Source organism: Hyaena hyaena, unplaced genomic scaffold (assembly GCF_003009895.1).
Source record: "Hyaena hyaena isolate Hyena2069 unplaced genomic scaffold, ASM300989v1 scaffold_292, whole genome shotgun sequence".
NCBI classification, from domain to species: Eukaryota; Metazoa; Chordata; class Mammalia; order Carnivora; family Hyaenidae; genus Hyaena; species Hyaena hyaena.
In genome coordinates, this window is record NW_024080924.1 from 1658587 (window position 1) to 1675430 (window position 16844).

The following is a 16844-nucleotide window of genomic DNA, read 5'->3' on the forward strand; positions in this document are numbered from 1 at the left end:
TTTACATTGTCAGAAAATAGGACAAGGAATTTTTAGAAAGCACTTGAACTCAGAAATAGTGCAAAGAAGGCAAAGATGGTGACCCGAGACATTCACTTCACACAAGTAAATATATCAATAAAAAAGTATTTTCTGCACATGAATTAATTTAAAACTCCAGGAATTTCTCTCCAAATGGCACTGAAGCACTTGTCACTAGGCTTAAAACATCTGCTACAACAGTTTCTGGTAACTACCTCCAAAAGTAGCATATCTTCTTCTCTACAGTAAGGAATTGTATTTAACATCCTATATTAAAAGTAGTAACTTGGAATATAAGTCACAAAACCATGTACCCATTATGGATCTATATATGTAAAAATAAAAAGTATATACACTTTTAAACAGTGTATGTTTGTAAAGTTATAAAAAACATACTACTGACCACTCAACTGTAGCAGAGGAAATCTTTTAGGATCCTTTCTATAGCAGATAGAAAACAAAAAATTAAAACAATTTTTTTTTTTTTTTTACCCATGACACTAGCAAAAATTGGAATGACTCATAATACCCAATGCTGGTACGAGCTTAAAAAGATATACTCTAACACAGTTAGTGGGTAATGCAACTTTTGGAGAATAATTTGGCTGCATCTTATCTTTTAAATAGGCACATGGTTTAACCAAATAATTTCACTTCTAGGTACCTTTCCTAAATGTCCACACATGGGCACTAAGAGGCACATACCAGGATCACATCATTATTTGTAAGAGTGAACATTGCAAACAACTTAAATATTCATAGTGTAGATATAATTACTCATGTATTTTATGTATGATTTTACTAAAGCTAAAAATAAGGTATATTCCTTTCCTTCAAATTTTTCTGTGAACCTAAAACTGCATTAAAAAAAAAACTTACAAAAAAAGTTATTAGTTTGAGAAATGAAGTCCATTACTTCCCAAAATACTGAAAAATCCCTTAGAATTCTTAAACCACTAAGTCAGTGATAACTTATTTTCTTTAAACATTCCTGAGTTTTCTAGTGGTAAAGGTATGCTTCAATATTCAAGGTACTATATTTTAAAAAGTTTTAAGCAGTTAGACAGATATGAATATATATGTATTACCTGTGTGTGTCTGTAACTGTGACCTCTAAAAGGCAGTAATGGTGTCAATTATCTACGTATTCCCCAATTCCTGAATCTAGAGCCTGACAAAGAAGCTGCTCATAAATGTTTGTAGGCAATGAATTCATGCCATAAAGCAATTGTGAGAGGTTAAATCTTGAGAAAAGAAATCTAACAGATGAGAAAAGAAATGTGACAAAACCAAATGATAACGTAATTGTAAATAGGTAGCAACAATCTACTTACCCTTTAGCCCTGGAAAAAATGTGTACCAACCCATGTATTTAAGAATGATTCAAAATGGTAGGGAAAATTCAAAGAACATTAATATTTACCAGCAATTCTAGAAGAAATTCTTTATCAAAACTTGTGTCTTCATTTTTAGGAAGAGTTGGTAACAAGCAGAGGTATGATGCCACCTGGTGGAGTGTATTTGAACTGCAGAATAAGGGATATTCAGATGAAGAAGAGTATTTTATTAACTTGATCCTACTTCATTTTTGAAACACATGATTTTACAGATGGCTTAACACATTTTACCTGGCAAATATAATCCTATCACACAGCAGAAAATTTAAAAATCAGCAATGAAAGTTAACCCCGTTAGTGCAGGTTCTCAAAGTGTCTTCTGCAAATCCCCTATGGTCTCTGAGACCCTTCTCGGAAGTATGCAAGAACAATACTATTTTATATTAATACTAAGACATTATTTGGGTTTTTTTCACTGTCTTTACATACACAGTGAAAAGCAATGGTGGGTAAAACTGCTGACGACACAGGGGAAGATGGCGGTACCAACCAGGACTGTAAGTAGCCACAGCATTGCTCACTGTCACATGCAGAGTAAAAAAATTAAAAATGTGATTAATGAAGCAGCAAAATTAATTTATTAATTAAAATTATATTAATTAAATTTGTACACTTGAGTATCTGTTATTAAAAAATTCTGTGTGACACAATGTCATGTACACATTTTGCACACAATATTTACTTCAAAGAACTGACAAACTATGGTTACTGAGACCTGAATAAATGGCAAAAAATTTTCAAATCTGAATGAAATAAATCAGTAACTTTAAGGAAAACAACTGATAGTATTTGTTACCAAAGATAAAATTTGAACTTACAAGTGAAAAACCAGAATTCTGGGAAACTTGCACTCACCACCGCAAGCTGAACAGCTTTCCATTATTTAAATACAGTTTCATCATGCTCTCCAAATTCCCTCACATACTCTATCCCAGGCCCTAGTAACCACGAATCTGTTTTTGATCTCTACAATTTTGTTCTTTCCAGAAGGTCAAATAAATGGAATCATACATTATGTAGCCTTTTGACACATTTCATTTAGCATAATGCAACTAAAATGCACACATAATGTGTGTCTGTAATTGGCTCCTTTTTATTGCTGAGTAGTATTCCACCACATGCATGTAGCACAGCGTGTTTATTCACTCACCAGTTGAAGCATATGTTTTTATTTTTATTTTTAATTTTTTATAGTTTATTTATTTTTGAGACAAAGCATGAGCAGGGGAGGGGCAGAGAGAGAGAGGGATACACAGAATCTGAAACAGGCTCGAGGCCCTGAGCTGCCAGCACAGAACCCGATATGGGTTCTGTGCTGGCAGCAAGATCATGACCTGAGCCGAAGTCAGACGCTTAACCGACTGACCCACCCAGGCGCCCCGAAGCATATCTGGTTTTAAAAGACAACTATCACTAAAGCTGCTCTATACATTTCCGCACAGATTTTTGTGTGAACATTAATTTTCATTTCTCTTGGGCATATCTGTGAGAACACTAGACTGTATAGTAAGTACACGATTAAATTTATAAGAAATTGTCACATTTTTCCAAGGTTTGAATTCCTACCAGCTATGTATGAGAATTCCAGTTGCTCTACATCCTTGTCATAATATGCTGTCTGCTTTTTTTTTTTAAATTCTAAGAGACATGTAATGGTATCTCATTATGATTTAAATATGTGTTTCTCTAATGACTAATGATACTGAGCATCTTTCTAAGGCGTTACTGGAATGCATCTTCTTCGGTGAAGTATCTGTTCAACTCTTGAGCTAATGTATATATACATATATATACGTATATATTTGAGAGAAAGAGAAAGTGCAAGTAGGAGAAAGAGAGAGAATCCCAAGCAGGCTCCACACCTAGCAGGGAGCTCAACCAGGGCTTGATCCCACAACCCCGGGATCATGACCTAAGCCAAAAGCAAGAGAAGGACATTCAACTGACTGAGCCACCAAGGCACTCCTTGAGCTATTTTTAAAGTGTTTTCTTATCATTGAGTTCTGAGACAGCCCATTGTCAGATATGGATTTAGCCAATATTTTCTCCCAGTTTGGGGTTGTATTTTCATTCTCTTAACAATGTCTTTTCAAACAGTAGAAGTTTTAAATTTTGATAAAGTCCAATGTAACAGTTTTTTTCTTTATGGACTGTGCTTTGGTGTCTGTGAAAATGTTTGCACAAACCATAATCACGAAGACATTCTGTATATTCTATTAGTTCTGGTTTTGACAAATAGGTCTATGACTCATTTTGAGTTAATCTGTGTATATGATGTGACGTATGGGTCAAATTTCATACTGTGCATATAGACATCCAGCTGTTCCACTACTGTTGCTGAAAAGATTATCCTTTCTCCATTGGATTGCTTTGGAATCTTAGTCAAAAATCAACTAACCATATAGGAGTGGTCTATTTCTGAATTCTACTTTGTAAATAGCCAAGAAAAACAAAAGGATGCTCAATTTCCCTACTATAATCACAAAATGCGAAGTAAAACAATGAGGGGTCTCTAATCTTTGGATTGACCAAAATTAAAGACGAATTTACCTAGTTGGCAGGGAAAGAAATATATCCTCAAATGCTGTTAGTATAATTGGTACATAGTTTTGAAGGAAATTAGGCAATATAACAAAATTTACATATATATCCCCTTTGAGTCAGCCATTCTGCTTCTGTGAATCAGTATCAAAAATTTTTACACAGAAGTGAAAAGGATGTTGTTCATTACTAAATTATATGGCCAAAATTTCGAAATTAAAGATCTGTCAATAAGAGACCGATTAAAGCATAGTATGGTAGACTTACATAATGGAATTCTCTGTAGTTCATTAAGAGAATGAAATAGTTCTATGTGTTACTATGAGTTAGTACTGGGGCACCTGGGTGGCCCAGTCAAACATATGACTTCAGCTCAAGTCATGCATGATCTCACAGTTCGTGAGTTTGAGCCCTATGTCAGGCTCTATGCTGAAATCTCAGAGCTTGGAGCCTGCTTTGGATTTTGTGTCTCCTTCTCTCTCTGTCCCTCCTCCACTTGCACTCTGTATCTCTCTCTCAAAAATAAACATTAAAAACAAAAAGTTATTATTAAATCTTCTTATAAACACCAACAACCAAAGCAACGTCCAAGCTAAAGCCAAGCTTGTTTCCTTTGAGATCGCCACAATGAACTAACCATAATTTCTCCCAAGTGTTAAGGACAATGGGGAGATAAAAGATCACAGTTCTAAGTTAGGTTTGTATCCTATCTCTACCACTTAGTTGCTATTTGACCTGGGCAAATGACTTAACAATTCTGTGTCTCAGTGACTTTATACCTAAAATGGTATCTATTCGTCACACAAATGAATGTCTTGAGGATTATTTTCACACTGAGCAGAGTGCCTACAACGTAGTACAAATGTACTGCTGTTTTCAAAAAAGTGTATTAGCTAAGTGCCAAAGAATGTTACTTACTTCACAAATTTTAAACACAAAAATGTTTCTGACTCATACCTCTGATATCACATATGAACATTAATATTGTAGGACTGATGGGACACCAGTTTTACGTTCTACTCTAAGAAAACTTTATGGCCTATGAAAAATGTTGAAGTTATGAAAAGTATAAATTTTGGGGCGCCTGGGTGGCTCAATCAGTTAAGTGTCTGACTTCGGCTCAGGTCATGATTTCACGGCTTGTGAGTTCAAGCCCCGTGTCAGGCTCTGTGCTGATAGTGCGGCTGGAGCCTGCTTCGGACTCTGTGCTTCCCTCTCTCTGCCCCTGCCCTGCTCGTGTTCTCTCTCTGAAACATAAAAATAAAAAACATTTTAAAAAATAAATAAAATAAATTGTGCCCCCCAAATAGATGATCAATAATTATAAAGAAGTGACTAAAGGTACCAACTGCTGGAGGGAAGCATTAGCTTTAGTTGTCAACAAAGCAGTGTGACACGTCACATTCCTGACGGTAGGGCAAAATAATCAAAAGCAAAGAGAAAATTAAAGTTCAGTTTTCCTTCCAGGTTGACTTACCTAAGAGGTCCAAAAAACTTGACCAAAGATCCCCGAGTATCTACTTCTGCCACATTTGAGAGCGCAAAATCATAGAGTTCAGGGAAATGTGCAAAGGCAGCTCTCTAGAAACAGGAAAAACAAACACAAAAACAAAACTTAATAACTAATATCTGTGTATTAGTACAATCAACTACAATTTATATACTATGTAATAAAAATAATATTTTAAAAATATTAATGCACTTCTTTTTCTTATATGCTTCTCCTATGTGATCTCTGCTTTATTTAGTCAGAAGCCTTCAATACAATGAGGAAAAAACAGAATTATTCTAGCAGGAAAGCGAAAACAGAGTCAATGTTCAATTTTTTATTTCTAAGTTGTATTTTGAATATACATCAAAACAGCCAATAAAGCTAGCTTCACTGACAGGAAGGGAGGAAAATAAAACACCTGAAGAGATAGTTTGAGGGAGAGGCCAAAAGCACAGTGTGCACTTTGTTTTACTTTGGAACTCTGGAAAGAAAGTACCTCGCAGGGTAACACCCCCAGCCGACATTAGGTAAGCGGCAAGAAAACAGAAATAGCAGCACTAGTGACCGGGTTAAGAGTGTATGTAACATCCCTGGGGTTTCTGAATGCCCATGTGGCACAAAGAAGATCTGGGAGTTTCCATGTGCCCCATGGTGGATGACACAAAAAGCTGCCAAAGTTACTGGTGAGCATGCCATAGGATTACTACAGGCGGTGGCGAAATGACCTTGTAACCCAAGCCTGAGAGTAACATTCTGAAGCTGGGAAATGAATGGGAGTCAGCTCTCAGAAGGACCCTAGCATCACCAAGAGCAAGGGTGTGGCCTGGTCAGAAAGGAGATAGCCAAGCTTCTCAGGAATCATCATGTCTTCCCTGTGCCAAAGAGTAGACCACAAGCCACACAAGCTGTGGTACTTCAGGGGCAGAAGCAGAAGGAAAGAAATACCAACGCTCTGAGAAAAGCAAGAAAAGACATGTAAGCTGGGGCACTGTGCAGGTCACTCTTCTTCCAAAATAATGAGGCTATCTCAGTGCACCCACATATCCAGATGCCATTCGGGAAAAGAAGAGGGAGAGCAGAGAGTCCCTGAGAGACAATGGAATTGATTATGAAAGACAGTTTGAACTTAAGTTTGACTCTTTCCCCAAAAAGACTCTGAAACAAAAAGGACTGAATTTCTTCAAAGTGACAAATAAAAGCTTCTTTCTGCCACCAGAAAGAAGAGCAAGAGGAGATCAAGAACAGAAAACAAAGGTGTTGTTGGACACAGCTGAGCTGTACTGGCAAATTTCAGTCTCATTATATGCGTTTACCTTTAAAATTTATAAAATGCTCACATATACTTTGTTGATACATTGGAATACTTTTTCACAAATAAAACTGGTAAGTATAGGTACCAAATTGGCCCAGTAATTAAAAGAACATTGCTGAATGTCAAATATCAGTATCTTGATTCTCAAGATTGAGGACCATGAAGAAAACCTAATTTTTCCCATGAATTCCTTAGAATTAGTAATATTTTAAAAGTTCAAGATGAAAACACTATTAAATTAGTAATCTTTTCTACCTGTACTACATGAAACTACATTATTTATGAGCCTACTTGATGGAGCGGAAGCACAGGCTATGCTGCATTTCAGTCACCTGGAGAGAAGTGATTCTGTCATAGTGAATTGTGGTCATCTCATTCTCTGTCAGAGCGTTCCCCGTCTGGTCGTTAATCTCAAAACCAGTATAGAACTTGAGCATGTCCAAAAGCTGAAAGGGTACATTTACATTAATAAACCGTGTAGATATAAGAATGAGAAACCATGAACAAAAACTACTTTTTACAAAGATCAAGCAAGTCTGTATACCTTCTCTGGAGTGCTGGAAAACTCTGGAATGTAAACAAGACACTTCAGAACCTATCCAAACATGTTTTATTTGTGTGAGAACAAAGTATGTTTCTTGTGAACAAACTGTTAGAGTCTATTTCATACACATGGTCTACTTCTACAGAGAGAAGCTTAAATCTGCAATCCCAGTACTGAACGGACATTAAGGATTTAATCAAAGGAAGCCAAACACTTTAATGGAAAAAAACAAAGTACACCACTGCCAATTTATAGAACTAGACCACTAGAGGGAACTCCTTAGGTCCTTTACTTAGGCCACTTAACACAGAATTTTCTGAATGAGGGTTTTGGAATTCATAATTGGAGATATCCCTTCCTGTGTGCTGCTTCTACTAGGGAAAACCAGCCAGGTGAGGAAAGCTAAGCTATTTATTCCTCTCACCAGTCTCCATAGCCATTGAGCCTTTTTTTTGGCTTAGTTCCTGCTGCTATAATGAAGGCCTGCTTTCCTCCTGTAGCAATGGCATCAGAGACACAGTCTACTGGCTACATTTACCCCAAAACTTCATCATTATTGATTCTAATCTGTGGCAGAACAGATACTAGAATTTTAGTATGTTTTAATGTATGTGGCAAATCACTAGATATTTAGTAAGAGAAAGAAAAAAATATAGTCACAAGATAAAAGAATTCTTAAAGATTAACACACAGAAATTTTATCTCCAACTATGGTCTCATTGAAAGGCAAGTATTAGAAGTTTGGTAGGGACTTCTTCCTGAAGAAGAGATGTGAAACAGGAAATGTGAAACATTAATACTTCCTCTACTCAAGGTAGCAAATGAAGTGCACCTCCATGCTTTCAATGAAGTGCACCTCCATGCTTTCAATGGTTTTGGTCAGCATCGTCTCATGGAAAGACAGCCATGAGAGGAGAACATAGTTCTCTTGAAATTAATGCTCATCATCTACTGTATTCCACCGTGGTTACTAACATAATACATGAATATGTGGGACTGCACTGCCAAAATCATCATTTACTCCAATAATAAAATCACATATGATTAATCAAATCTCTTAATTCGTTTATTTTCTATATTAAGATTTGATTTCACTTTAAATTGACTAATTGGGAATTTACATTATTCAATTCAATATTTAGTAAAATTTCCTTTATGTCATCCACTGGTACTCTTAATTGCATGGCAGAAAAAGGACCAATTTAGAAATGAAAACAGTGTGTTCAGATACATCAATGCTCACCTGGGAAAAAAGATGGCCATCCTCTTCCCTATGAACAAGATTGGAAAGGTAACAGTGAACCAAAAGGTGGGAGTCATCCAGGATGGTATTAAACCAGCGCCTTGTGGGGAGTAGGGCCTAAAAAGCAAACACCACGGCAGTTAGTCTGCATGTCCTCTGCAGCTAGAGGTAATCTCTACTGATACTTCATTCAGAAGTGTCAGATCGCATACGAAGTACCCTCTAGTCTCCAAAAGACACTGCGCACAAAGCAAAGGGTCTGGTCCATGCTGTAAACAGGCTCAGTAGCAATGTTTAAATAAAATCTGGTACTGGAAGAAATTTCACAGACAAGAAAGCCGGTCGTTTTCAAACAAAATGTTGTATGCAATTCCAATATATATTGAGTATAGATTTAAAAGTGGTGTTACTCGGAGAGAAAAGGGACTGGGGAGCCCTATGTGGAGGCTTCTTTTTCCATTTCCTCTTCCCACATCGTCCCAATGACAGTCAGCAAGACCATGCCGAGACACTGCGATAATCAGCCTGAAAACCACTCATCTAATCAAATATCCTCATTTTGTAGGTGAGGTTATTGAGATGCTCAAAGGTTATGAATTAGGTACCGGTAGAACCAGAATCTGAATGAAGATCTCATGAATGGCTGCTAGTCCAATACTCTAGTCCTTATGTCAAAAAACTACCTTCTCTCTTCAGATAAGAAATGAACACAAAGGATTTTCTTTCAATTTCCTGCAGTAAAGAGGGAAAGGAAAGGAAATGAATTCAATCTGAATTACACCAACTCTGCATCTGACCTCTCTGTCAAAATCTTGCACCTAGTATTATGAAATCTTCCTTAAGGATCTTAATTTAAAAAACTGACAATAGCAGCTCTATCTTTTTTCATCAACAATATTAGGCACATTTAGAAACGTGAGATTATTAAAGAGATGGCCATAAATCCATGACTTCAGCCACTATTAAAAACTCCATGATGGGGTATTAAAACATGAGAAAATAAACTGCCACTGCTGGATCCACGTTTAATAACTATACTACATTTTTCTACAAATAACAGCCATCTGACAGTTATTTGAAAACTTCAAGGGACAGGGGTGCCTGGGTGGCTTAGTCGGTTAAGCGTCCGACTTTCGCTTAGGTCATGATCTCGCGGTTCGTGGGTTCGAGCCCCGCGTCGGGCTCTGTGATGACTGCCAGCTCAGAGCCTGGAGCCTGTTTCAGTCTGTGACTCCCTCTCTCTCTGACCCTCCCCTGTTCACGCTGTCTCTCTCTCTCTCCTAGAAATAAATAAAACATTTAAAAAAAAAAAAAAAAAAAAGAAAACTTCAAGGGACAACTGCATTTTACTTTCCTCTCTCTGTTACACACAGAAACAAGCAGAAACTAAGGCAAGTTTGAGGTAATGAGGAAATATTTCATATATTTCATAGTTATATCCTCAAACTTATCCCTCGTAATGATGATATAATAGGAAAATCACTGCAAATTTCTTACCTCCAGATCAATCATAAGTTCAATGAATCTCTCACAGTAATGAACTTTGTCCATAGTGACAGGTTCTAGATATAATAGAGAGAACATGTTAAAAATTTTCTTACTTAGGCCATTCTATGCACTCTGTCTTAACACTGGCAGTTATTTGGCTCCTGAAACTGTCATTTATCTTACTCATCAGGACCAGACCATGACACTGAGTAAGGACCTCACCCATGTTTCAAAAAAGGAAGGCTTTATCTTTATTACTTAGCTCCCCAATTATAAGAAAATGAAAAACCTATCTTGGGTCAGAAATACATTTAAAAAAATCAGATTTGCAAAAATATTTTTAAAGTGCTTAGATCTACTAATGTCTGTAAGAATAAGAGTCACAAAAAAGGACCTGTGCTAAATTACTAGATTTGAAGAAACCTGGTGATATACTAAAAAGGGGGTTTAAAACAAAATAGGACAAAACCTAAAAAAGCAGTTTTATATCAGTTCTTGACCCACTTTCCTTCTTGTCCTCACATACTAAACTTCTAGAAATTCCAATACACAGCAACACATAATTATCTGTGTACATGTATACACAGAAAGATATCTTGAGAATGCAAAGAAAATGGAAGGGAAAGGTACATGCCAAACTAATTAAAGCAACAGTTTTTATGAGTTATTTTCCATTGTATATGTACTACTTTTGACATTAAAATGCCAATTACAGAACACTAAAACAATTTTAAATCACTATCTTATGCTGTTTATAAATATTAATGTACTATTTTTAAAAACACTTTTGTTTTCACAGAATTATAACTTTGTAACATGACAAACTTTTAGAGTACAAATTTTGGGTTTTCCTTCTAATGCCAGGAAATAGTCTACCATTTTACCAGCTAAACCATCTAGCCAAGATTGTGTCAGTTAAAAAGGAGGTAATTCCAGGGTCCCTACTGCTGCTTAGTCTAAGGATTCCCAGCAGTGACTAACTCAGTGCTAGACCCACAGATGCTTAAATAAATGCACGTATTTAGTTTATTGGTAGTGTATAGGAAAACAGAAGATGAGGAAAGAGATGTAGGTACTTTCAGGGCATGTGGGTAGCTCAGTCGGTTAAGTGTCCGACTTCAGCTCAGGTCATGATCTCATAGTTTGTGAGTTCAAGTCTCGCATCAGGCTCTGTGCTGACAGCTCAGAGCCTGGAGCCTGCTTCGGATTCTATGTCTCCCTCTCTATCTCTCAAAAATAAACATTAAAAAAAAAAGTCTTAAAAAAAAAAAAAAAGAGGGGTGCCTGGGTGGCTCAGTCAGTCAGTTGGGCATCCGACTTTGGCATAGGTCATGATCTCACGGTCCGTGAGTTCAAGCCCCACATCGGGCTCTGTGCTGACAGCTCAGAGCCTGGAGCCTGCTTCTGATTCTGTGTCTCCCTCTTTCTCTGCTCCTCCCCTGCTCACACTCTGTCTCTCAAAAATGAATAAATGTTAAAAACAAATTAAAAAAAAAAAAAAAGAAATGTAGGTACTTTCATGACCAATATATGGAAATACTGAGTAGAACCTTCCTAGTTAACACATGCCCTAAATCCAGATCCTGAAATAACATAACCATAAAATTTCATAGCTGGAAAAAAGCAGAGAAAATGACTTGAAAAAAGTGTAGAAAAAAATAATGGCTGGTTAGAACTGGAATCCAGATTTTTTGAGACATAGTCTAGTCATACAGCTGTGGAAACTAAAAGATTTAAAGAACCAACTTTTAAATTAAACCCATTCAAAACAGTCTTCTATATTTTATTCTTGTTACTGTCAAAGAAAAATATTTTTGTTCAAAATTTAAAAAGTGAGCAAACTCTGTTTCTGTAGTTTTATTTACAGTTTGAAAAAAATTAATGGCAGTGGCCTATTTAAAACTAGAATTAGAACACGATGTCTGCCGCTCAAGTTCTGAGCTCTGGTGAATAAAGCTGCATGTTTTTATATCAGTTGGCCCTACTGGGCACATTGATCAGAGCTGAAAACTTATCACTCCAATTTCACACACCAAAATATCCTTATTATTTGCTTCTTATATGTGCACTGTGGGGTTTTTCCCCTGTCTTCTGACAGCAGTCCTGACAACTCAGATCAACCTACACAGCTTTCTTTTGTAACAACTGATAGGGGCATGTTGTTTTTCATGACCCTGTAAAAGGAATATATCTGTCCATCTTTACCCTCTCTGAGCTGGCACATGACTTTCATCATCTTGGTGGTTCCTCTGCCAAAGGGTTAACAAACTTTGATTAAAGCTCAAGGTCAATCTACAAAATTTTGTTTTCTGGCAATATATACACAATGGCAACAGGTGGCGGTTTATAGATTGTTAAAATTATGGCAGGTCCTATGTTGTTACTGTTATTTTCAAACCTGCTAGGTGACTCAAGATTAACATTCCACAGTGACATCAATTTTTATAACCCTAATTGTTATAGACATTAATAATTCTAAACACTCATTACTACTATTTATACCAAGAAAACAAAATCTAACTCTTCTTTCCCAATTTTAGTCACTTAACTGAAACATTTAAAAACACTAATATTAAGGGGCGCTCGGTGGCTCAGCTGGTTGAGTGTCTGACTCTTGATTTTGGCTCAGGTCATATTATCATGGTTGTGCATCCAAGCCCTGCATCAGGCTCTGCACTGAGTGTGGAGCCTGCTTGGGATTCTCTCCCTCACTCTCTCTGCCCCTTCCTTTACATGCTCTCTCTCTCCCAAAATAAATACATAAACTTAAAAAATATACAAAATAGGGGTGCCTGGGTGGCTTGTCAGTTGAGCGTCTGACTTTGGCTCAGGTCATGATCTCACAGTTCATGAGTTCAAGCCCCACATCTGGCTCTGTGCTGACAGCTCAGATCCTGGAGCCTGCTTCAGATTCTGTGTCTCCTTCTCTCTATCCTACTTGTGCTCACTCTCTTTAACATTAAAAAAAAAATGAAATATATATATAAAATAAACAAAAATAAAAATACTAACATTAAGTGACTTAGATTATCAGCACATGACAATTTTTTCTCTACACTGATGCTGGGAGTAACATTATGCCTCAAATCAGGTATAGCTCATGTATAAAGCATTAGTATCTATTCCTCACTAAATTATAGGCATATTTTCAGTTGTAAAATATTACTTGGAAGGTTGGCATTTATGAGCATCTGTTGTACTTTAGTGTAAACAAAGCTACAATCTCTGATGCAAAAATATAATTATGGCACATCTACGGAACTGTTCTTAGATTATACCCCACTTAGGAAATAAAATATTATTAACCAATGACATATCTTACATAGCATAGCACCTTTATTAAGTGTATAAAATATTCTATGTAGATCTTGCAAACCCAACATAATGTAATTAGCCCCTTTTGGTATAAAGGCATCGCTCTCTCTCTCCGCCTCTCTCACACACAGAGGCACACAGAAATATAGTATAATCATGGCATATTTTTAAGTATATAGTCTGCATAGCATATACTTGTATTTGCTTCATCAATAAATGGGGCCATGTTGGAGGGAGAATCTTTCCCATTTTGTCTTATTGCTTGTATCTCAAAAATAACTGTCTCACGTCCAAACAGTATTTGATGCTGTCTAAAAACACTATTCAGCACCATAGGCTACATGCCATGGGGGCCTGTGACTGACTTGTTCACTACTGTATCCCAGCACCTTGTTTAGGATCTTGGTCTTGCAAGCAAACTCAAAAAATATTTGCTAAATAAATGAATATTTCAATAACAATGCAGGTAGCTTTAAAATATATATAAAAAAGAGGGGTACGGGGGGGAGAGAGGTAGAGGGAGAGGAAGAGAATCTTAAGCAGGCTCTACACTCAGCACAGTGCCCAACACAGGGCTCAATCCCAGATCACAACCCGAGCCGAAATCAAGCATTGGACACTCAACCGACAGAGCTTACCCAGGTACCCCAAAACATGTGCATTTTTAAAGCAGTCGTAAGACTCAGCCTGGTCATATATATGAAAAGGGGATGGCAAGTACATTATCATTATGATTTAAAACTATTCTAGGAGCAGTTTTAGGATTAGAGGCTAGTAAATACTATAGGGGTATCTAAATCATAACTTCACGAATGAGCTGAGAGAAGGAAGATAGTTACCAGAAAGTGGCACTGATTTCAGCACAGAGATAAACTTCTGGATGAGTCGTGAAAGGAATCTTCTTTCTTGGTAGGCTCTAAAATCAGAGAACAACGTTGAACACATTATTTTTGAAAAATAATTTTTTCAAAAGTAAAATTTAAATGTTGAACAAGTCTTCTTACGTTACTCAAATGTTCCACTTCTCTCTGAAACTGGGATCATAATTTGAACACAGAGTTGCTTCTTTGTACGTACATACACGACTACATGAAGAAAAGAGCCTCATCACTGGCCTAATGAGCCAGCAAAGAAAACACTCATTCTCTTTCCGTGAAGGTTTTCACTTGTGATTTAAAGGTCAGAACTTGCAAGTTTTCAAAATTTCATTTACAGTCTGCTCATAACATTCAAAACTTAATGTCTACATATGTAGTTAAAATGAAACAAGCAATTTAATAATTCAGTATGTTTGAGGTTATTACATATAATAGAGGATTAAAATGTCTAAAAATTAAATGCTGGTTTAAAAAACAATTTTCTACTCATTACTAATTTAAGATGCACTGTATACCAATCAATCAATCAACAATCATCAGGTAGTGGACAGTTGCAAATGATTATGCTAGTCCTGCTGGAAATGCAAAGGAGGGGAATGACTACAGGACTGGAAACGACAAGTCATATAACATAAGGATAACCAGTAACACAAACCAGCATGGAATTACTAAAACTGGCTGACATTAAATGAGCATTTACTGTGTCAGGTGCTTCATCCGAATATCTCATTAAATGCTGGCAACAGTCCCATTAAACAGGTACTACTGTTCCAATAGGTTACAACCGAAGAACCTATTCTTTCAACAACTACACATAAATTAAAAAAAAAAAAAAATTTTTATGTTTACTTTTGAGAGACAGAGAGCAGCAGAGCACAGCAAAGGAGAGGCAGAGAGAGAGAGGGAGACACAGAATCTGAAGTAGGCTCCGGGCTCCAAGCTGTCAGCACAGTGCCCAATGTGGGGCTAAAACCCACAAGATAATGACCTGAGCTGATGTTGGATGCTTAACTGACTAGTCACCCAAGTGCCCCTCAACAACTAAACTTATTTTAATTATTACACAAACAGCTTGCGTTTCCAATAAAACACACACAGTGTGGTTTTCAAGTTCAAAAGAAGAAGCCACAGTGGCTTGAAGTAGTTGGTCTGGAAGTGCTTGGAAGGTTTGCCTTCAATAAAGTGGAGTGGAGGGGAAAGGGTACTTAGGGAAGGAATGTTTAAGAAACAATGAATCCACTGGTCCAGGGATTTGGGGGAGTCACAGAAGAACAGCTGGGGGTTTCTGAATGCCACTGCAAGGAGTTTAGAGCTTCTCCCTCTGGGAAGAAGGAAACTATTTTAAAGCTTTAAATAGGAAAAGCTTGTGAATATGGCAAAGAACACAAAATTTTCTATGAAGATAGCTAGTTAGGCTCACTGTTGTGGGAAAGCTGGAAGAGACATCAGAAAGGAATTCACTGTGGTGTTTCGGTCACGGGGACCTGGGGCTTGAATTACGATGACAGCAGTGTGAAGAGACGAGAGAGGAAGGACACAAGATCCATAGGACTGGCTGACTGGATATAAACTGTTGTCAAAGGACTAGAGTATTCCAAGCCCAATTTCTGACAGAATTAAAAGAAACTTACCAGAATGGTAAGTTTAGGAGGAAAAACAATGAATATTACTTAAGCCAAACTAGAGTTCATGGCAAATACAAGTACAGCTGACCCCTGAACATCCCGGGTTTGAAATGTATAGGTCCACTCACATGCAGATTTTTTCAATAAATACTTACAGCACTATACTGGAAATATATCTTCTCTTCCTTACGGTTTTCTTAATAACATTTTCTATTCTCTAAGCTTATTTTATTGTAAAAGTACAGTATATGATATAAAAAATATACAAAATACGTGTTCACTGACTTATCGGTAAGGCTTCTGGTCGACAGAGGACTATTAGCAGTGAGGTTTTGGGGAAGTCACAAGTTACATGTGGACTTTTGACTATATGAGGGGGTAGCCGGTGCCCCTAATTCCCACCCTGTCCAAGGGTCAACTGTATACAGCAAAGAATTATTCAAAGACAGGGCCAGAGAGATTTATGATTAAGTCATACTGAGGTAACAGGAAGAGCAGGTTTAAGAAAAAAGAGTAGTCAAGTAAGGTGGATGCATGTGATTAATCTAAAGAGGCTGCTGGGTGGGAAGACACCATGAGTAATGATACTAGAGTGGGAAATTAAAGAAGGAATATCTTGTCCTTGTAGCTCTCACTCCCGTGCACCAAACCCATTTTTCTGACATGTAGTTTTTCTCAGTTCCTCCCATTTTCAGTAACCACTAGTACAACTCCAGGTTTCACTTCTTTTTGTCCTCAACCCTCTTCTCATAGTTTACAGATCTCACTAGGTAATCTCATCCATACTCATGGCTTTAACTACTGGCTACACAAGTATAGAGTACTCTCTAAAATGTTAGAAAAAATAAGACAGAACCAGAAAGTTATCATAGGTCCAAAGGAAGGGAGTCTTCAGAATATATACGTAAGCAGAGAAAAAGGAGTAAGTGGGAAAGAGCAATAAATGATGGAGTCAGAACAAGAAGTGTTGCCACCACAATCACCAAGT

General features: G+C 37.0%; 1 protein-coding gene across 1 annotated transcript in view; it reads right to left on the reverse strand.

Annotated features, from left to right (window-relative positions):
• AQR (aquarius intron-binding spliceosomal factor) overlaps positions 1–16844 on the reverse strand; it is a 94225-nt gene that overhangs the window by 52586 nt on the left and 24795 nt on the right. Inside the window, exons 9-14 of the mRNA XM_039247259.1 lie at positions 14193–14269; positions 10048–10112; positions 8551–8667; positions 7096–7209; positions 5437–5540; positions 1445–1547 (exon numbers count right to left, since the gene is read on the reverse strand). Coding sequence (XP_039103190.1) covers positions 1445–1547; positions 5437–5540; positions 7096–7209; positions 8551–8667; positions 10048–10112; positions 14193–14269 — 580 coding nt within the window. The remainder of the gene's footprint in view (positions 1–1444; positions 1548–5436; positions 5541–7095; positions 7210–8550; positions 8668–10047; positions 10113–14192; positions 14270–16844) is intronic.